General features: G+C 37.6%; 2 protein-coding genes and 1 long non-coding RNA gene across 7 annotated transcripts in view; 2 read left to right on the plus strand and 1 right to left on the minus strand.

The window, feature by feature from the left end:
* Nucleotides 1–20533, plus strand: part of LOC148735249 (splicing factor 3A subunit 1-like) — a 29552-nt gene extending 9019 nt beyond the window's left edge. The window contains exons 15-23 of one of the 5 annotated variants that reach the window (XM_088751542.1): nucleotides 476–690; nucleotides 15198–15307; nucleotides 15910–15996; nucleotides 16399–16480; nucleotides 16571–16665; nucleotides 17219–17454; nucleotides 18485–18583; nucleotides 18981–19092; nucleotides 19912–20533. In XM_088751542.1, the coding sequence (XP_088607668.1) occupies nucleotides 476–690; nucleotides 15198–15304 (322 nt within the window). In that variant the 3' untranslated portion in view covers nucleotides 15305–15307; nucleotides 15910–15996; nucleotides 16399–16480; ... (3 more) ...; nucleotides 18981–19092; nucleotides 19912–20533. Of the gene's footprint in view, nucleotides 1–475; nucleotides 691–11650; nucleotides 11950–12203; nucleotides 12276–13560; nucleotides 13806–14279; nucleotides 14775–15197; nucleotides 15806–15909; nucleotides 15997–16398; nucleotides 16481–16570; nucleotides 16666–17218; nucleotides 17455–18484; nucleotides 18584–18980; nucleotides 19093–19911 lie in introns of those variants that run through there. The other 4 variants (XM_088751539.1, XM_088751541.1, XM_088751540.1 and 1 more) reach the window with 4 other exon arrangements.
* Nucleotides 1232–9585, plus strand: LOC111338673 (uncharacterized). Its single transcript, XM_022945193.2, has 2 exons — nucleotides 1232–1732; nucleotides 2882–9585. The coding sequence occupies exons 1-2, from the start codon at nucleotides 1557–1559 to the stop codon at nucleotides 9183–9185; spliced, it is 6480 nt and encodes a 2159-aa protein (XP_022800928.2). The 5' UTR covers nucleotides 1232–1556; the 3' UTR covers nucleotides 9186–9585.
* On the minus strand, nucleotides 9733–10586 carry LOC148735250 (uncharacterized). Its single transcript, XR_015998250.1, has 2 exons — nucleotides 10446–10586; nucleotides 9733–10290 (listed from the first exon to the last, which is right to left on the minus strand). It is a non-coding gene; the product is annotated as an uncharacterized LOC148735250 (long non-coding RNA).
* Nucleotides 20534–21770: the final 1237 nt, after the last annotated feature.

A 21770-nucleotide genomic window follows, 5' to 3' on the forward strand; every position in this document is an offset into this window, starting at 1 on the left:
GAGATTGGACATGTTTGTTTGTTTATGAAAGGCGTACCAGATAACACTGACAAATAAACATCCCACTCAGCAAAATGTGGGGTTTTGGTAGACATTTTTCCCGCGCATCGAAAAATATTTAAAAGGATGTTAAACACAGTAGCCTCCAGTTGGCGCGAACATGTGCTCATATCTTTGTCCTTGGACATTATCTGTTCCTCTAAGCTCACAGTTCTCTTCAAACTTCGCTCTCAGAAAACTATCCTCATCTCGTAAAAGATAATGTCCGCGGACAAATATCCGAGCTATTGTTAATTTGGTCGGCGAAGAGGACCCTCAAGGAAAAAACACTAAGGAACATTTTACAAGTCTGGGTCACAGCTTTAACTAAACGGTTCAGCCATGGTCACATGGATCCTTGCTGATATCGTGTTCTTCGAAGGGACAGTGGCCATACATGTAAGTACTTATTCCCAGTTCTTATGTTGCCCTTCAGGCCCTCAGAAGAACGAGAACGAATCGGACCAAAGGTACCAGAGCAAGATAAACCTCCCGATGCCCCGCTACCACCGACCACAGCTATCCCGCCCCCTCCCTCCCTGGGTACGATGGCCGCATCACGAGCGCCACCTCCGCCCCCTATGTCCGCGATGATGAATCTACCGCCACCTCCACCCATGCTTCCCCCTGGTGCACCACCACAGTTTATGGGTAAGCACCATTGATTACTGAAGTGAATTTTAATGAGCAAAGCATCCGAAAAAAGTACCAAGTCGTCTGTCCAGGGGCGATTTTCCAGAAATGAGATGTTTGGGAATTACAATCTACGTTTTTCTGGGTTGTTGTTCATGACGCGTGAAAATCTTCGGTATCTACAACTATTTTTGATCCTTTCTTAAATATTTTTAGCGACTGAGCTTTATTTGATCGTTCAGGTGAAAGAAAGCCATTACTCGATTCCATTACGCATTTATTAAAACCACCAGTCAGTAATTGACACATTTTCTGTGATACCTCTGGGATAGCGTGCTCGCGGGCTCGCATTAGCGCTGCTTCATTAGAATATCGCACTCGCGAAACCCATGGAAGGTTTAAACCTCCTGCTATCAAGCAAGACGGGCCAACCTGACTCTTCCAGGCTTCACGAGATCTTCTCACAGGAGCGCTAATGAAAGCTTGCTCACTTTTCTTTCTTTTTCCCTACCTTTGTGAGACTGCTATATGAAAGCACCTCTAGGTGTCTGTCTTGTACAGTGCGCATTGATTTCTTCTTTTTTCCAGCCTTTGTTTTCCGTCTACTCTTAAAAACCTTCCAACAACTTCTTACTTTCATTTTTGTGTCTGCTGCATTTGCATGCAGACACAATGATAAGCTGTAAAACGCGCGACCATTACTTCATATAAGATAAAATCGCGGATTTTCTCATGACGTTTCACCGTGGATTCCATTTCGTGACATGTTACATGAAGTATTCTCAAAGTGTAATACTTTCGGTAGCCTGTAATACTTTCGGGTGTAATACTTTCGGGTTAAATTCGTTCCTCTGGGGAATATTGGAACCAATCGGATTTGAGAAATGGACAACGCCAACAGCTCGTGGCACACAACTAATTTCCGGAAAGACTCGGAAGCAATCAAATACGAGAAAAGGAAACGTCAACTTCGTCAACAACCATGTGCTTTCGAAGGAAGAGGTACGCCATCTTGTGGTATATTTCACGTGAGCTTATTGCAGTGTTTGTTGCTTGCTAGGTAAGTGATCTTTTCGTTTTTCATCTTTGTGATGGATTTCTTAAAGGGTATTTTGTCCATTTGCCACAGCATTCGCACTACTTGTTTGTCCGGCCGTGTGAAAGGTTTTGAAAGATGCTTTGAAGTTGTAGATCGATGGAAGCTCTCTTGGCGCCAACAGCATCACCACTCGGCGATATTGCGAGTGCCTTGGACACAAAATAAGCTTTATGAGCCCCATTTGGGGAAAAGAAAGTCCCTTCGGTGAATAAATGAGCCCCATTTGGGGAGAGAAAGGCCCATTACGGGAATTATTGAGCCCCTTTTGGGGATTATAAAGCCCACTGAGGGAAATATGCCCTGTTTAACCCGCTGTTTGGGAAATGAAATCGCCCCTAAAGGGAAAATACCTTTCACTGGCCAGACATTTGCGAAAGCTGTTGCAATTTTTAACCTACAAGGGAAGTGTAGAAGTACAATTCATGATATTTGTTATCTAAGGATAGTTTCTAACAGATCTTTAAAAACAGATGTAAGATTTGTTGTGGGAGCTTCCATTGTTGATGTACCGCCATCGAAAGAATTCCACAAACATTCCCCTCGGAAAAATTCCAAGTTCGTTAAACAAGTAAAACGACATAGAGACTGAGAGCCATCTAGAATACCTGTGAAAAAGGTCCTAAATTATATGAAAAAGAGAAAAGCTAGAAGCAAGCTAAAGTTTATTTTTAAGAAATGTACCCCTAAATCTTCAAGATTGTATGACTTGGTTACTCACTATAAATTGTGGTATATACGGTATTTACAAAAATGCAACGCTTTTATTACTTCCTTAGTCAATTTTAAAAGACTGGCAACAAAAAAGTCAAAAAAAAGAAAGCAAACTAGTAGCTGTTGTTCAGGTAAAATTAAAAAATCAACTTGCCCGGCTAAAACATATTGCGTATCAAGGATGAATCTTTTGAGATCAGGTGACGTTGAATTAAATCCAGGTCCCGAACAGAATGTGAACAATCAGACCAATTTGTCAGTGGATTCCTCAACATTGCTTAACTTTCGATTAGGACAGTTGGGATTGATAGCTTTAGATGTGGGTGGTGCAGGTGACTGCTTTTTTAAAGCCGTATCACATCAATTGTATGGTAATCCCAGTCATCACTTTCACATCAGACAAGCTGCTGTCCAATACCTCAGGGATAACCCTGAACGTTTCATTGAAAGCAACACTCAGAACTCATGGAATGGTTACTTGACAAATATGTCAATGCAAGGTACATGGTGTGATGCATTAATTGTACAAGCAGTTGCAGAATCACTTAATATACAAATTTATATTGTAGAATCTCACATAAATTTTGGACAGGCAACTTTAATAGAGCCACGCCATTCATCATCACAGCAACCAAGAACAATATATATAGGTCATGTAAACGAAGTGCATTATGTATCAACAATACCAAATAGCTCTTACTCAGGAAATGAGCACCCTTACAGAAGTCACAATAGTGATTTCAATTTTACAGAACAAAATGTTCTTCCTGAACAAGTACACAATAGTACTGGAAAAAGAAAACACAATAATTATTCCAATCTGAATGATGTTAGAATAACCACTAAGAGCAATGAAAAAAAAAGCAAATGGAATTCTTACATGAATTATTACAGAAATAACAGAAGGGCTGGTAAAAAGAATCAAAGCTGTGAACGTAACAGTGATAAACAAAGTTCACCCACTAAAGAGAATACAAATGCTGTATTTGTAAATAATGGTAGTCAAAAAAGAAAACACAATTATTCCCATCTGAACGATGTTAGGATAAGTACTAAGAACAGTGAAAACCATGAATGCAGATCCAAAACTCATGAGCAAAAAAATAAATGGAATTCTTACATGAATTATTACAGAAATAACAGAAGGGCTGGTAAAATGAATCAAAGCTATGAATGTAACAGTGATAAACAAAGTTCACCCACTAAAGAGAATACAAATGCTGTACTAGTAAATAATGGAAGTCGAAAAAGAAAACACAATTCTGATGTAAACAATTTAAGAATAAGCACTAACAGTAGTGGAAATGATAAATGCAAATCCAAGACACAGGAGCAGAAAAAAAACTGGACTTCTTACATGAAACATTACAGAAATAACAAAAGGGCTACTAAAATGAATCAAAAGTATAAGTGTAAAAACAAGAAGCAAACCTCAACCACTAAAGAAAATAATAATGCTGAAAGTCAAAAAGAAAAAAACGAAAAAATACAAAACATGGCTGCCTTAATAATGAGGTTTCATGACATTGTGTCACAGGGCCCCTTATATATTTGTAGTTGTTGTGATCAGCTGTGGTATAAACACAATGTTTACCCAGCTACTAAAATAAGAAAATCAAACCCTGCTGCTGAAAAATATCTTATAAAAACAAAAAGTGTCAACAATAAAGAGTGGCTATGTAGAACTTGTCATAATTACTTAGCAAAGAATAAAGTTCCACCCCTTGCCATATTGAATGGAATGAGTTTTCCAATAAAACCTGAATTTTTTGACCTCAATGAACTGGAATGTAGGCTTGTAGCTCCAAGACTTGCATTTCAAAAATTAATGCAAGCTCCAAGAGGAAGGCAATTCAAAATACATGGAAATGTTGTAAATGTCCCAGCAGAAGTAACTGATACTGTCAATATCTTACCAAGGTTACCCAATGATGCTGGTACAATTAAAGTCAATTTAAAGAGAAAATTGCAATACAAAAGCTCAGCATTGTCTCTCAATATAAGGCCACATAAAGTTGTTCAAGCAGCCAATTGGCTAGTTAATAACAGCACTCTCTACAAACAGGAAGGAATAACTGTAAATCAAGACTGGGGAGTAAACAGTTTATTAGGTGAAACTAATCCTGAAAATCAAAATGAACAATCAGAAGAAATACAAAACACCAGTAGCTGCAATAAGCAAAGTAATATTAGTGGAAGTGATGTCACTGATAGTGATGATCAGTGGACTGAAGATGAGGCAGAAATACCTGCTGGTGTTACTGACACCATGTTGACGAACACAGAATTTGTTGAAGACAGTGAGCCTCAACATATATTAAATGTTGCACCAGGAGAAGGAACCAAACCCCTAAGTATATTCAGAGATCAATATTCTGAAGAATTAGCGTATCCTGGTATATTCCTTGGTCAAGGTCGGCCGGAAAATAAAGATAGACTAGTTAGCGTTCATTATAGCGACATCTGTAAATCTGAACTAAGACGCTCAGATAGGAGAGCTGCTATGTGTGTTGAAAATATATTCTTTAAAACAAAAAAACTTCAAATGAAAATTATGTTAGGGAAATCACAAGTTGCTCTTAGGAAGTGCAAAGGAAATAATAGATCTTTAAATGCAGGACAGTTGAAATGTGAAGGAGCAATAGAGCGCTTGATTCATCTTGATGAAGGATTCCAATTCTTGAGAGCATTAAGAGGTTCACCACCATATTTTGAAAAGGCTAAGAAAGATTTGTTTGCAATGATAAGACAATTAGGACCATCTTCTATATTCTGTAGTTTTTCTTCAGCAGAAACACAATGGATACATTTCCTTCGAATACTTGGCCAGGTAGTTGATCACAAAGACTACACTACCAGTGAGCTTGAAAATATGACCTGGGATGAGAAATGCAGGCTTATTCAAAGTGACCCAGTGACATGTGCTAGACATTTTGATTATCAAATTAGTCAATTTCTCACGAACTTTCTTTTTGGTAAAGCTCAACCATTAGGCAAAATTTCTGACTGGTTTTACCGAGTAGAATACCAGCAGCGGGGCTCACCCCACATACACATGCTTATATGGCTTGAAGATGCACCAGTATTTGGAGTCGACGACGATGCTGCCGTTACAGACTTTATTGATAAAATAATTAGTTGTCAGTGGCCAGTTGATAATACAGAATTACATAAACTAGTGAACAGGCAAATTCACAGGCATTGTCACACTTGTAGAAAAAAGTCAAAGAATGAATGTCGATTTAACTATCCACAACCTCCTATGAGAGCAACTGAAATTCTTTACCCTTTAGAAGCAGACATGCCACAAAATAAAATAAAACAGCACAAAGACACTTGGAAAATAATCAACAAGCAATTAAATGATATGAAAGAAGGCGAACCTATAACATTTGAACAACTACTTGTCAAATTAAAAGTTACTGAAAATGAATATCGACTAGCTGTGAGGTCATCGTTAAATTCACCAACTGTGTTTTTAAAAAGAAAACCGAATGAGTTAAGAATAAACAACTATAATCCTGCTTCCCTCGAGGCGTGGAGAGCAAACATGGATATCCAGTTTGTACTTGATGTGTATGCATGTGCCATGTACATAGTTTCGTATATTTCTAAAGCACAAAAAGGAATGAGTGAACTTTTACGACAAGCATGTGCTGAAGCCAGAAAAGGAAATTCTAGCATAAAGCAACAAGTCCGAGACATTGGAAACAAATTTTTAAACAGTGTCGAGATAAGTGCACAAGAAGCTGTTTACATTGTTTTACAGCTTCCTATGAAGAAGTCTTCTCGTCAAGTAATATTCATAAATACCACTCCTCCTAATGAAAGAGTTCAGCTTTTAAAATCAATAAATGACATTGAAGAAATGGATGATGATTGTGAAGATGTATATACCAATGGTCTTTTGCAAAGATATGCAAAACGCCCTTTAAGTCTTGAATACTTAACATTGGCAGATTGGACTGCATGGTATGACTCATGTGGAAAACCATATGCAAAAAAATCATTCGAAAGAGATTCTGATAACCTTCCATTAGAAACAGCTGATGATGAACAAAATGACGATGACCTTTTTGAGGATAATCTCATCAATCCCAAAAGTAACAAAAAAAGATCAAAGGCTAGAATTATAAGAAGTGTTTGGTATAACTGTGAAAAAGATCCAGAAAAACATTATCGTGAATTAATAATGCTGTTTACGTCATGGAGAAATGAGGACACTGATTTGTTAGCTAACTGTTCCTCCTACCAAGAACGTTTCATAAATATAAAAGATAGTATAAATAATCAAATGAAACTATATGCTGTTTGCAGTGAAGACTTAGACAAAATCCATGAACACTTGATTCATCTTGATGAAGACAATGATCATTTTGACTCAATAGCACCATTTACACAAAACAGAGAATACCAGGATGAGGCTGAGGGTCTTCAAGATTTGCATCCTGATCTCAATGAAAACTATGATTTATCAGAAGATGTTGGAATTCCTTCAGCAATAGAAACTAGTGAACCACTGATACTAAATGAATTACAAGACCAAGAGTACAGACAATTGGTGCAAACACTAAATCAAAAGCAAAAGGAATTTTTTTATCATATCTTGCATATTGTTAAAACATCAGACAAACCATTCTACTATTTCCTCTCTGGAGGAGCTGGAGTGGGCAAGTCCCATCTGGTCAAATGTCTATATCAAGCAGCACTAAAATATTACAACTCCAGAGCTGGTGAAGACTTCAATGATGTTAAAATACTGTTATTAGCACCAACTGGAAAAGCTGCTTTTGGCATACAAGGTAATACAATACACAGTACCTTGGCAATTCCAGCAAGCCAGTCACTAAAGATTTATAAACCTCTTGACTCAAGTAGACTTAACACTCTGAGATGTAAACTTCATGCAGTGAAACTAATATTTTTGGATGAAATTTCAATGGTTGGCAATACTATGTTTAATGTACAAATAAATAACAGATTAAAAGATATTATGGGCAGCAAAGAACCATTTGGAGGTGTAAGCATGATAGCACCTGGTGATTTATTTCAGTTAGAACCTGTTATGGATGGTTATGTGTTTAAAGATATGAACAACTCAGAATATCGAGCTCTTGCTTCCAACTTGTGGCAAGAACTATATACAATGTTTGAATTAGAAGAAATTATGAGACAAAGAGAAAGCAAAGAATTTGCTCAACTTCTTAACAGGTTACGAGAAGGTAATCACACTCCAGAAGACATTGCAAAACTTAAAGAGAGATGCATTTCAGAAAATTGTACAAATTACCCTATCAATGTCCCCCATTTGTTCATACAGAATTCTAAAGTTGATGAGTTTAATAGGAGAGTTCACATGGCTGCAACTGGTGAAAAGTATACAATTAAAGCCTTAGATAGTGTTGTGGGTGCTAACTCTGCAGAACTAAGGGATAAGATCTTAAAGCAAGTACCACTTGATCCTAGAAAAACTAAGCAATTACCTTTAAACCTTCAACTTGCTGAAGGTGAAAGAACAGAAATCGCAGTGAATCTAAGGACTGATGATGGCATGACAAATGGTGCTGCTAATATTGTAAGGAAGATACAATTACATGACAAAAACAGACCTTCTGGAATAATATGGGTAGAATTTGACCAAGCACATGTAGGAGGAAAAACTAGACATGATTATAGGCACTTATTTGTACAAGGTATTGAACGCAAATGGACTCCTATCAAACCTATCACTGCACAATTTGCAGTTGGAAGAAACAGAACAGCTCAGGTTGTGAGAAAGCAATTTCCATTGAGACCTGCAGCTGCTAAAACCATTCACAGATCACAAGGTGACACTGAGACAAGAATAGTAGTTAACTTTAACACCAGGAGAGCAATACCTCACATTCATTATGTAGGATTAAGTAGAGTAACAACTATAGAAGGGCTTTACATAACTGACCTTTGTGAGAACAAAATAGCTGTAAATCATGATGTTAAAGCAGAAATGCAACGCTTACGGACAGAAAAGCATCTCCACTTTTCTTTAACTCCTATTTATGAAATACATGAACCTACTGTTAAGTTATGCTTCCTTAATTCAAGATCATTGCATAAACATATAGACGACATACGCAAAGATTTGAACTATTCACATACTGATGTCAGTATATTCTCAGAAACAAGGTTATATACTTTAGACAGCAATACTGCATACACAATTAGTGGCTACAGTTTATTTAGAAATGACAGTCAATGCACAACATGTAATACCAGACCTTATGGTGGAACAGCTGTGTATAGTAAAATAAGTTTTATTCCTGGGTATCCAGTTTGCATGAACACAAATGGCGTAGAAATAACTATTGTAAAACTTGAAAAAATACCACAAATTACCATAATAGGTGTGTATCGGTCACCCAGAGTGCCTGTACGACAGATGTGTTTAGCATTAACAGAACTTCTGACTATGAACTGTTCCCAATTTAAACTATTTATGGGTGATTTTAATGTGAACTGGTTAAATGAAAAAGAGAAACTTCCTCTTTATAATTTCTTCATTAGAGAAAACAGCTACGGGCAATTAATATCATGTTATACAACTGACAACAGAACCACCATAGACCACATTTATACTAATTTACCTGAATCACAGGTGAATTTGCACATTTTAGAAACATATTTTTCAGATCATAAAGCAATCTGTGCATTAATTCGAACATAATTGCTGCTGTAGACAGCCGTCAATATTCTTGAAGCCATCGATAAATTAACCGTAAAAGTGTCAAAGAAACTAGAAATATCGAAAATAAAACTCTTTTGTGTGGTGTAACTGAGCTTAAAAGAGGATTCTGTTGCTTAAATGTTTCAAAAGGAAGCTTTAATACCACATCTGTAAATGAGCTCCAAGCGTCGTAACTTGGCCGGGTAGGATTAGTTATTTTCTTTGTATTTTATAAACAAATAAAAGCATGAGTTGACATCTGTAAATGAGCTGCAATCGTCATAACTCCAGTAGGATTAGATATTCGCCTTGTATTTTATAAACAAATAATAGCACATATTGTACGTAGTATTAAAACATGCAACTAACAGCAGCACTCATTTCTCATTGAGAACTGCTACATGTAGTTTAAATTTTCTTGTGTTGTTTGAGGTTGCTGTCTAATTTTGGATAGTAACCCTGAACGCTCTCTTTTCCCCGCCATTTGATTAAAACTTACAAAGGCAAGTATTACTTTGCTTTAAACATTACATTACAACTTTACATGTACAACGCAAAAATACAATTTCTTTAATTAAAATATATTAAAATTTATTATCTTGCTACAAAGTATTCATTTTAAATCTCTTTCTCTCAACAGCTTTAACATGGACAAAAATCATGAACTAACAGGATATCTCCATGCTGTATCGCCAGTGAAGAAAAGCTCAAAATCAAGCTACTTTGAAATGTTACTTCAAACTGGCTCTGATAGTACCGTTAGAGCAATATGCTTTGCCACAAAAAAACACGATGACCTGAAAGCCAGAAGTTCAAAAAAGAGCCCTGTGAAGCTCAGCAACTTCCAAATGGATCTTAAATCAAATACAGTACTTATGGACAACAAAGTCCGAATTGACGCAACCAAGGTATCATTCACACCAAAAGAAATACCACAAACAAATAACATAGCGTCACTCTCTGGTGTCCACTTCCAACAGCTGATAACAATTAAAGCGAAAGTTACAAAGATCAGTGGTACAAAAAAAGTAACTACAGCGAATGGAGAAAAATGTAAAGCTGAATGCTTCCTCAGCGATCCATCCGGAACAATAACATTAACTCTCTGGGAAGACAAAATAAATGAAGTCAGTGAAGGAAAAACTTATACATTCCATAACGTTAGAGTTATAAAAGAATACAAGTCTGACAAACTAGCCTTGGGCACAACGATGCATGACTGTACAGTGTCGGAAGCAGAGGACTTCATTGAATCCTTACCCCAGTCTGTTGAACTGCCTGATTCTTTTACAACCACAGAGGCCAAGGTTGAAGTCATTGGTCTGCTAACATTCGGAAAGTACCTTTCATGTTTACAGTGCCACAAAAAGGTAGCAGATGGATCTTTTACTGCCAAGATTATAAAATGTGGTAACTGTAATCTGACGCAAAAAAGAGATAAATGTATTACCAACTGTTTTGCACAAGTTAAAGTTTCACAAGATGACAACCAGTTCACTGTAACATTCTTCCAAGAACAAATTAAAAAAGTTTTTAATATCTTACAACGTCCACAAACACTGGATGAAGAAAAGATAACAGAAGCACTCTTAGATGCTCCAATCTTAAAAATAAAATATGACAATAAATCAAAGATCATAAACGAGGTATCTCCCTATATCATTTGAATAGCTGTCCATGTACTTCCCTCATCATTGGCAAAGGTTGAAAACAAAAACGTGGGAAGTGCAAACCTGTACAAACAAAATTACAAAGTTCTTTTATTAATGCCAGATTTACGCTCACATACAACCTGTAAGACAGTATACACAGGCAGAAATGCTGTTATAGTTTATTCCTATTAAAATCATTGTGTAAATGATTTCGATCAAAAAGTAACAATATACAACATTGAATGAGTGGTTCAGTTGCTATTAATTAGATTACACTTTATTGCAATTTTTTGGCAATTTCGTTAACTTTGAGTAGTTCCGTTACAGTTATTGCCTCTTAAACAGTTCTTGAAGTACCCTTAAGTTTCGTTACAGTTCATTACAACATAAATATACCATGTGGAATTACTAATGTTTAACAAAATAAGTTGTGTTAATAAAAGCAATTGAATTACCACATTGTCTTTGCCACTGTGTTACGATTTTTTCCGGTACACTTATTTCCATACCTTTATATGTTACATGCAGTTCATTTTGAAAAATATTAATGCTAATGGACATACAACATAGTGAACACAAGGCAAAAAAAAAAAAAAAAAAACACCCTAGTATAAAAGAAACAGAAGTACTACACTTGATTGCATAAAATAAAACTATCCGCTCCCAGGAAACACCTTGCACTACCAAATGTTAGCATAGCGGACCTTTTTTTAAAAAAATCACTGGAGTAACATATGCCACTGTTCTTTGTGAAAACGCCATCCTATTGCAGCAGACACAAGTACCCGTTGGGTACCTATTTTTTCTCTTTAGGTATACCGCCCCCGCCACCCCCGGGCGGTCTCCCGCGCATGCCGCCCCCGCCGTTTGTTAATCCTAGTCCGCCTGTTGCACCTCCCCCGCTCAATAAGCGAGATATGGACGGAGATGACGCAGCTGGTAAGAAGTCCAGAACTGAGCCGGCTGAAGCGAATCTTGTTCCTGAGGATCAATTCCTTTCCTCCAACCCTAACCCGGTCACCTTTGGTGTCCAGATCCCTAACATGCCCGATAAGTCCGAGTGGAAATTGGACGGCAGCACAGTTCGTCTTACTTTGCCGTTGACGGATCAGGTGAGTGAAGTGTGGGTCTGGTACCAAGAGAAGTGCATGTCCGCGCGAGAAAGCTGGCAAAAGAACCCAGAATAATTCGAAAACTTAACTTTCATCAAAAGGACTATTTTGGGAAGTAGACCCTGTAAATTTAAACCTCAGCTTTCCCAGTGCTAGCTTCATCTTTTTTTTTCCTGACCGCTTTAATTTCTTACACCTTGCTATTTTTCCTAACAATTTTTCAGTGCTATTTTGTTTTGTTTATTTCTCGCTAGATTTCTGTCATCAAGGCTAAACTGCACGAGATTACTGGTATGCCAGCTGGAAAGCAGAAACTGCAGCTTGGGGTGAGAGTTTTTTCAATCTCTCTGTATAGCTAGACACTGTAGGAAAACAGTTATTAGTTTATACACGAGCAAGTTTTTCTTGACTGCATAGATGGAAAATCAAGTTTCTCTTGGGTAAGTTGGCTCGTCTAAAACCAGGTTTTCGACGAGGAGACCTTCCAAGAATAAGAAGTGATAACAAGGAAATTTGCTAGAGTAGATAACTCAATAAGGTAACCGTTACCAAGGATATGACAGGGTTTTTAGTGAAATTCTGCTGCATCAGGTTTTCCTAGAGTGTTTTTTTAGTAGATTACTTAGCTAATGTGCACGGTGCTCTCGTGGGTCACGGCTTTTAAGTAGATTCAAGCAAAAGTCAAGAAAAATTTCCATCTTGTTTTTTTGTGCGAACTGTTGACCTCTCTTAAAAATCTTCATGGATAAATTACAGTAGAATTATTAAACTCCACGTTCTGACCATATACGCCATGCACGCCCTTACATCTGACAACTTTAACGTGAAAGTCACGAAGTCTCGTGCGACCTCCCAAATAGTTTTAGTAGGCGATAGATTAGCAGGTTTATCTCTTTAAACTGATCCGGTGATGAAGCTTATTCACCGCGTTGACAATCCGCCTACGACTAGACATACATTTATTAACGTCTGCTCAAGTACAAATATTGACTTAAGAGAAAAGAGCAAACACTTGCGTAACAGTTCATGGCCGGGACTAAAAGCGAATTGGGTTAAGATGGCTGCTTTCACTTCCCTTGAACTGTTTTACTCATTCAATTTCTCATTCAATTCCTTATTCTGAAATTCGTGTCAGAAACAAGTCGCCGAAGAGTTAATCGTTTACTTTGGCTGAGAATGCGGCCGGAAAGGTCCACTGTTTTCGCTTGTTTTCTTTTCTTTCTTTTTCTGAGGTCAAGTGCTTACTGGGGCTCTGTTTTTTGTTTCATTCTTTGTACATTGGTTTTTGTGAAGCACGGGAGAAATTTGAACACGATTTTTTTGTGTTGCATACATCTGACAGGTCATATCAGCGTTACAATTTAGCAATTTTGACGGGAAAGAGAAGTGTTTGTTAGTCTATCTTTCAATATTCCTAGTGGCAGAGTAGAATAGAACTAAGGATGAAAGCAGATCAGACGGTTTAAAGCAGCGAGGTTTTTGTCAACCTTGCAATAATTTCCCTCTATTTTCGACCACATCTATCCAAAGTTTTGGTAAAGGACGAACTTCAATGTGCCAATTCGTCTCTCATTTTCTGTAAAACCTCAAATATGTCTTTTTGTCTCTTAGGGAATTTTCATCAAAGATTCCAACTCGTTGGCATATTACAATGTCACTCCAGCCAGTGTAGTGCAGCTACAACTCAAAGAACGTGGTGGACGAAAGAAATAAAAGACTTCGCCGTCTCAGAGGCCGAAAAGTTGCCTGATTCGTTCTGTTGTTTTTGTCTTACTGCAACTGTTTATACAAGTGTAGCCCCGTCTCCGTAAGTCAACTCCTCCAGTGAGCGCCCCATGTAGAACCACAAATATCCAGTAAGCTTCCTCCCTACTCTTTATTAAACCTCTCTCCACTTTCTGTACCCTAAAGAGAAACTCCAAGTGGTACTGGGTAGTTATGTTGTTTCCCTTTTAGACTAGGTTTACACTAGAGGAAATTGTTCCGGATTCATAATGAATCCGAAACGTTTTAGTACTGGATTGATGTTGTCGTTTACACGAAAGTGGACGAATCCGAAATAAAAACTCCCTGGTTTGGTCGTGTCTCCGGAGATTTTGAATCCGGAATTTAAAGAGGCAACTTTGAATCCGATAACTTTTGAATCCGGAAAGTTTTGTCGTGTAACCGCATAATTTGTGTGGAAGATCGTGATGAGATCCTAAGGAAAGGAAGAGCTGTGGCAACCTTAGTGTTGTAAAAAGACGTGAAAATAATGTTTTTAGGAGGTTTGCCGGAGAGCTGATTTAATATTTTATTGAGTTTCTCTTAACGCTGTAACTTTGTTTTAGGTTACTGTGCCTCGAAAAATATGATATCTCTTAAGTTACCAAGATCAGCTTATTCTGCAAAGGAAATACGACGGTTTTCTGCAATGGATCCATGTGGAGTATCAGTGATTTTCATTATTTCTGCGGTAACCAAGTCTAATCACTTCAATCTTAGGTGTATTTCTTCCGCACCCCGATCATTCCAAATATCCTTTGGAAGGCACTTTTTTCTCTCCCGAGTTTCATTCTTTGATTATAACTTCCCCATTTCGTTGCCAGAAAAAGAGCAAAGGGAATTTCCCTTCTATCAGCCTATCTTTTATTGGTAAAAGAAAAGAATAGCAAAGACTACGATTGCACTGAAAAATTGACCAATTTAATAACTTCTTTGCTGTACAAAAAATATATTGCAGTTTATATGCCTTTCTAAAAGTATGAAAGAAGTTCAATGAAATATGTCGGATAATGCTATTGTAGAAAATGTTATTATATTTTCTATTAAACGTCTCAAAGGGAGCTATATGAAATGTTTCTGACCTGTACACATACACGGCTTAATCCTTAAGACTTTTCGGTAGCGTTTTACGAAAGTGATATTTTGCAAACAAGGGCTACACTTAACTTTTCTATCACCTTTACACCTAAGAGAAAACACGTTTCAAACCTGTTTTATTAAACATTGTTTAAATTTCTTTTTCGTAGGAGTTTCTGGAACTGATGTTTGTCGTTTTCTGTTACTGATTTTCATTCAGTTAAACCTGGTTTCACTGAACATGTTTTGTGGCTTTAAATAGGACACTGGACAGTTTTTCGGAGGGTCCATGAAAGATTGCTATTTCGTATCTAACCTTTTCTTGCAGAATTTGTGAAAGGTGGCTGTTTCATTCAAAGAAGAAAATTAGGTCGTTCCTGATATTGCACATCTAACTGTCTTTTCAGGAACGCTTCAGTTTGAGTGTGTTTATGGCACATATACAACCATGTGGAGAGTCTTATACGAGACATGTAAATGTGAAAATAAAGGTCTTCTTGATTACTTCAATTAAAAGGTAACCTGCCTTTTTATACCCTCTTGCAAAGTTGGTAAAAACGCTTAAAAACGCTTAAAAAATCTCATTTCTTTTCTCTTTCCTCTTTGCTGGTAATCTGGTTTGTGATTTTTTGCGAACTATTTATTTGTGGGCGTTGCGTATCTTACCAGTATTGTAATTTATTTCATATCCTTGGCTCACTGGTCTTTTTACTTTTTGTTAATATAGGACGACCACACCCCTTCTTATTTTACAATCAAGTTGCTGCTGTTATCTTTTTTTGACTGACAGTTAAGCTTCTCGCAGAATCTCTAACTGGTGTATTTGGAATTTATGGTCCACTCCTACTGCGTAACTAACAAGTAATTAGAAACAAACAAACGAGCAGAACGACTGTATTTCTGCAGTTAATATGATCTTTCACGCGATTTAAATTTACAAAGTAGGAAGAAGGTGGTAGGAATAGACTATATCTTAAGATCTTTTCTTTGTTTTATTAAAAGTTGTCACTATGCTGTTTGGTTTTCAGATTAAGGAGGTTAGCATCACAAACTTTCTCGGCATTTCACGAGAGCTTTCTGCTCCAATAGGGCGTTTTCAAAAAAACAGTTTTTTTTTAGATCTACAACAACCTCGTCCAAGCCGTAAAAACGTTATTAACACCCATCACTTCGAAGAGCGCTAATATCACGATGATCTTCTGTCAGGTATAGAAACCTCTCTTTTACACAACGGTTGAATCTTAAAAAGTCAACTCCAATTAAATGGCATTGGAGGTAGATTTTGAGCTTGGCAATGGAATAACACTCTCTAAGGAATTAAGCCTTAACTAGGTCCCCATGTGACACTCTCCATAACGTTTCGGACTCTCTGTGTGTCCCACGCTCCTGATAAGGCGAGTCATTCATCAGAAAACGGAAAATAAGGGTTCTTTCCGATTGATGTTGTGACAATTTAGTCAAACTTACCTATATGATAATATTCTTTGGCCGAAATGTTAACTTTTATATGCCCTTCTCACATATATTTTCCCTTAACACACCGTCAGTTTTTTTTTTTTTTGGGTGTTTTCCCCTTCAGTCATTTTAATTTCCTTTCTTTCAATGCAGGATATTCTCGTGGCTGACGAGCACGCGCCTCCCACATCACATCACCTTAGACTTCTGTAAGACTAAAAGCTCCTTTAATTTGGTGAGCCAACTCCGTGAAGATGATATCACTGTACTAATTTTTCATTTCAATCAAGGCCAATTACTGATTTCATACATTTTTCTTACACAGGAAGAGCGAATAGATTTGATAACTGCAGTGTGCCATCTCTTTAGGGAAGCTGCGTCACTCGCAGGCTCTAACAACACATGTCATGAACCTCTCAAGTAAGTTGGTAAATAGGATGGAAGTGTGCTGGAGAGCCATTGAAAGGTTGAGTAAACACTCAAGCACTTAAGGTAGTTGTGGGGTCGAAATATTTTATTCGGATCTATGTAAGTGAAAAACTCTTCAAACAAGTCTTTGTCGTTTGTACCCCTCCTATTGCAAGTAATAGTGCACCATTTGCTGAACTCCATGCAAAATAATATGTATCAGACAGGGGCTGACTCAGCAGGAGTACCACATCGGACAGAAGTACCAAGAAATAATGATCCCAACAAAGGCCAAAGGAAAAAGAGAACTGATTCTACAAAAATAAAATACCGATATCTATCGCTTTAGAAGTGGTATCAGGACTGGACTAAAGCTTTCCTTCTAATTTTTAAGATTTAGAATGGCAGATACATGTCTCGGAAAGAGGATATACTTTCTTAATCTCACGCTGTGCCAGAAGAAAACTCTTATGAACAGCATTGAGGTTCCGCTGAGTGAAGCTCCCATCGCCTCTAATAACTGTTTTCTTTTTCATTTATTTCCTTTTTCTTTTCATTATCTTAGAGTGGCTGGGGTTTCTGTGTTCTCTGGGTTATTTTCCCAACCTCCCTCCAGAAAAATGATGTTTACGACCGGAGGATTCAACCGATTCATGCAGCATCCGCAACGGCAAGACACATAACACCAGTTAGATATCAGTTTAAACGTCAAATCACTTCGATGGCTACCAGCTTTTTCATCGAAAGAAGTTCTTCTCAACCTAACATCTGTCGAAAAATAGTTCTAATATTTTAGACAAGGTACGTCTTGCACTACCAAGTAAATGTTACATAAGCGTATCTGAAGGCAAACTGGTGGCAAAAGATTTGGGCTGTAGAATCATTACTGAGAAGCAATAGAAAACGCTCGGTTTCGTTTATAAATCTTAAATTTATCATTTATTTGATTTTTCTGAATGCAAACTAAGTAACGAGAATAAACTATGCCGTGAAGGACAAGTGTGGAGCGAGAGAGAACACCAAGAATGAGAGTCTTGAGGGAGTAGCTTCGCTTTGACTTGTTTTGATAGAGTGAACCATTGCTTTAATGTAAACTACTGATAATGCAATCAAGTTATAATGTTTACAATCAATCCCGGAGAAATCGAGTTGGGAAGTCAAGTTTTTTCAACCCCTTAAAAAACAAAGCCAAATCTTAAGAATCTTCCCTAACTGAATTGTCTTATTCTGAACTGTCTAAAACTGAACATTATTGAAAGAACAAAGTCAATAATTAGAATGACGTTCTGTTGTTGTTTAGGTTAAGGTCCCGTCCAGCCACAAAGAAAAAAAAATTAATGGAAGTAAATGGCTGTAAACTGATTACAATTGATGGGGTGAACTTTATCATAATCTTGTTAATCAATAATAATGTAGCAATAGTAATGTCTCGTTCTTCAGTAATTTGGACGGTTCTAAGATCCTTGTCGCCGGTTTCGCGTTCGGCTTGAGTAATGACGACGTTGTATTGAAAATCTGATCAGTACAGTGAATACTTCAGGTGGTTTTAATGACTATTAGACTCTGTTTGACTGACTTTAGGATAAACGACTGGTGATTAAAAGTTGCATTTGGAAAAACAAGCCTGTGAATCAGCTGGAGTACTTATGTGTACTCATACATTTACACCGTTACTTTTTCCAGTTCCCCACTAAACCAGTGTGCATTCTAATAAATATCAGCTACACCCTCAACGGAAGTCCTTAAGTTCATCATGAGTTCTTCCGTTTAAGCTTTTGTCGGCACATTATTAAACCAAATTCCCACCTTCCATGTGTGTTTTTTTATCCAGCATCACTGGTAATCCTTTTATAGAAACGAGCTTTCGTCAAAATCGTTACCCTGAAAAAAATAGAAGCAGACGATTTCTCTGTTGCCGTCAAAGCTTGAGGTCAGTGAAAAGGAAATACGTCATTATAGTATTGCTTTCTTTGTGTGGTAGTAAAGCGGAGATCAAGTGATCCTCAACCCTGAGCTCACGCCCGAGTCAAGCAAGCAAAGAGAAATCCAGGACAACTTGGAGTTGGTTCTCATATGTATTTCAGTAGCAGCAGTGTTCGTGTCACTTGTACTCCTTACAATCATAACATAAAGTCTCTACAAGTGGGAGCGGTATCATTGTTATGGCCCAATTAAACTGTGATATCTGACAAAAGAGATCGCAGATATACTTATATTCATTGATATTCATGCGATAATATTGGTACATGCACATGCGAGTTGTTTTAGAGCGTAACATCTTTCGTTCCCTTCAATTTTACCACACTAATTTACATTTTATATCTTAGGATAAAGAGTGAAAAGTTGTTTGTGCATAAAAATCTTCTGCTGTCCATGGGCCTTGGTAGCCTTGTAGGTGTTCTAGATGTGACATTCTTCAAAACTAGAGAGAAATATCCTGTAAGTTGCGGAGACACTATTTGCGCACATACGTGTTCCTATCAACCGGCTTGTTCTTACAGTTAATAAGAAAATTTTGGATGTCGCACCACTATTTCCCAACTGTTTGAAACATTTTCGGAAATCTGAGTCCGTTTTCAGCCGGTGGAAATGATTAAACGAGTACCATTGTCATCAAGGTACATCTGTGTGAGGCGAGCTTTTTGGAGTACTGCACTGTCATGATGCAACTAGTATCGAGACCGACTTCGAATCCGTGCTATTGACTGTATATGCAGAACAACTTTTGGCAGAAGTGAAGTAATGTCACATGTAGCTGTGATTGTAGCTTTGTAAGGACCCCCTGTGAATTGAAGAAATTAGTGAACATCCTCTTTCTTGAATGAAAACTTATTTTCAGGACCTCTGGACGTGGTTTATCTTCAACGCCTTCAGTGCCAATAGCAAAATGCTGCATCTATCTCTGCGAAACCATGGTGCAAGTTCCCCATTAACTTTCACGAGCTTTTCAAGGACAGACCCTCCTGGAAAACTAATATATGACGAGTGTAGATAAAAACGTGTATGCTCCTTGAAAGGGTCCATACCACAACCACTTCAGCATCTTAATTAGAAGGGCTAGAAAATTCCACGGCCACTTTATAAGAGCACTCAATTTTCATAGAATCAGCTAACCCTGTGGTCTTAAGATTAACATAAGAAAATAGAAACATTTTTGCTTGGAGAGGCTAAAGCTATCTTTTGTGACAGACCCTCTTGATCCGCCCTCACAATGCACCATCTCTGTTTTGACTTGGTGAATATATGTATGTCTTGCAGGAATCCCTCTGGTGATTGTGAGTTTGGTGGCAGCAATTGAACCGTCAAGCTCTGATATGGGGAAAGTCACATTTACCGACATCACTTGTGGCTCCTTGGTTATACGAATGGGAATGAAGCGGGACAGGTTTGTCATTATTTCGCCAGCACTCAACACAGGACATCACAATTTGCAATGTTTAAAGTCACATTGTCTTGATACTTCTTAATTGAGACAGCTGGTTATTTTGTGTGCATCACCATTCCCTCGATAAAATTTACTGATCATCAATTACAGAAAAAAAATCTTTTGAAATTTGCGTTCTGATTGACGATAATTAATCGAACGACAATATTCAACATTGGGCATTTCAGACCATTTAGCATGACGTTGCTCCAGTGTCCAGTTGTCATGGAAGTTGTTTAGGGCACATGCGCAGGGTGTTTTTGTGTGACAGGGATCGTAGTTGCGATTTATCTTAGGCGACATTGAATTTTAGTCAGGTCTCGTCAGCCTGAAAGAAACGGTTTTTGGACCAGTATGGGTAACGTCAGGCAGGAATAGTTAAAGTGCACCTACACCCAAAAAATTTTTTTCGCTTAACGAAGTAAGCTTATTTTTTTGAGTATTTCTGCGCAAAAATTTTTTTATTTGCTCAAATCTTCAATTTTCTATGCCCAGTCAAAATATGGAAAATCGGCCGCCATCTTGCCCCACGACCGAGTTTAAAGAAGAATGGCTCTAGCGGGTAATGTGACGTCAAATCGAGAACACGAAAGTCTGCATCTCACACATTTTCACTTGTTTGGGAAGATTGTCGTCGATATCGTCCGAAATATGCCGACTAGGTGTGTTGTATGAAGATTGTATGGAGCGCGATACCCTCTTGCAAATTTCGCACGTTGCTACATCCTTCTACAACACACTTAGTCGGCATATTTTCGGACAATTATCGACTACAACCTTCCCAAACAAGTGAAAATGTGTGAAAAGCAGACTTTCGTGTTCTCGATTTGACGTCACATTACCCACTAGAGCCATTCCTCTTTAAACTCGGTCGTGGGGCAAGATGGCGGCCGATTTTCCGTATTTTGACTGGGCATAGAAAATTGAAGATTTGAGCAAATAAAAAAATTTTTGCGCAGAAATACTCAAAAAAATAAGCTTACTTCGTTAAGCGAAAAAAATTTTTTGGGTGTAGGTGCACTTTAAAATAGAAGGAAGATTGAGTGCACCTTTCATGTCTCAAAAATGAGACAAATTGTATGTCTATTTGCTAACTCTCTCTCATCATAAAAGACCTGATTAGATGCTGGCTCAACGGAAACCAGTGGATTTTCAAAGGGCCAGTTTTGGCCATTCTGCTGGTATTTTTTACGTTTTTTTGTGTGTTTATTCTCGGGAAATACCATTAATCCCTCAAATAACACCGCTTTTGCATTCGCTCCTTTCCCACAGTGAGTATTCCTTTCCCTTCTCTTGTTGTTAGAGATCTGCGATCTATTCGCCGATGTATTTGCAAGTTGAAAATCTTTTTTCACATTTGCAACTTTTTTTTTTCAGTTTGTGAGCATGTTATAGTAGAATTAGCTTTGCGCATTGATACACCTAGACGCAACGTCCCAGAATTTTTGTAATAAGTAGTGAGAGAGTGGTTTTGACTTTTTCTTCGTAATTAATTATTATTAACTACCAGGTGTATGGAATCAAATCTATATCCCTGACACTTGCTGTGAGCTTAAAAGCCTTGGGAAAATATTTTAGTCCCATGCCAACGATATCGTAGCCAATTTAACCCTTTACGAAAATGTCACACAAATGACTGGTAAATTCGTGTTATTTGTTCTTACTACTTGATCAGTTAGTACAACATAATCGG

Source organism: Stylophora pistillata, chromosome 3 (genome assembly GCF_964205215.1).
Source record: "Stylophora pistillata chromosome 3, jaStyPist1.2, whole genome shotgun sequence".
Lineage (NCBI taxonomy): Eukaryota > Metazoa > Cnidaria > Anthozoa > Scleractinia > Pocilloporidae > Stylophora > Stylophora pistillata.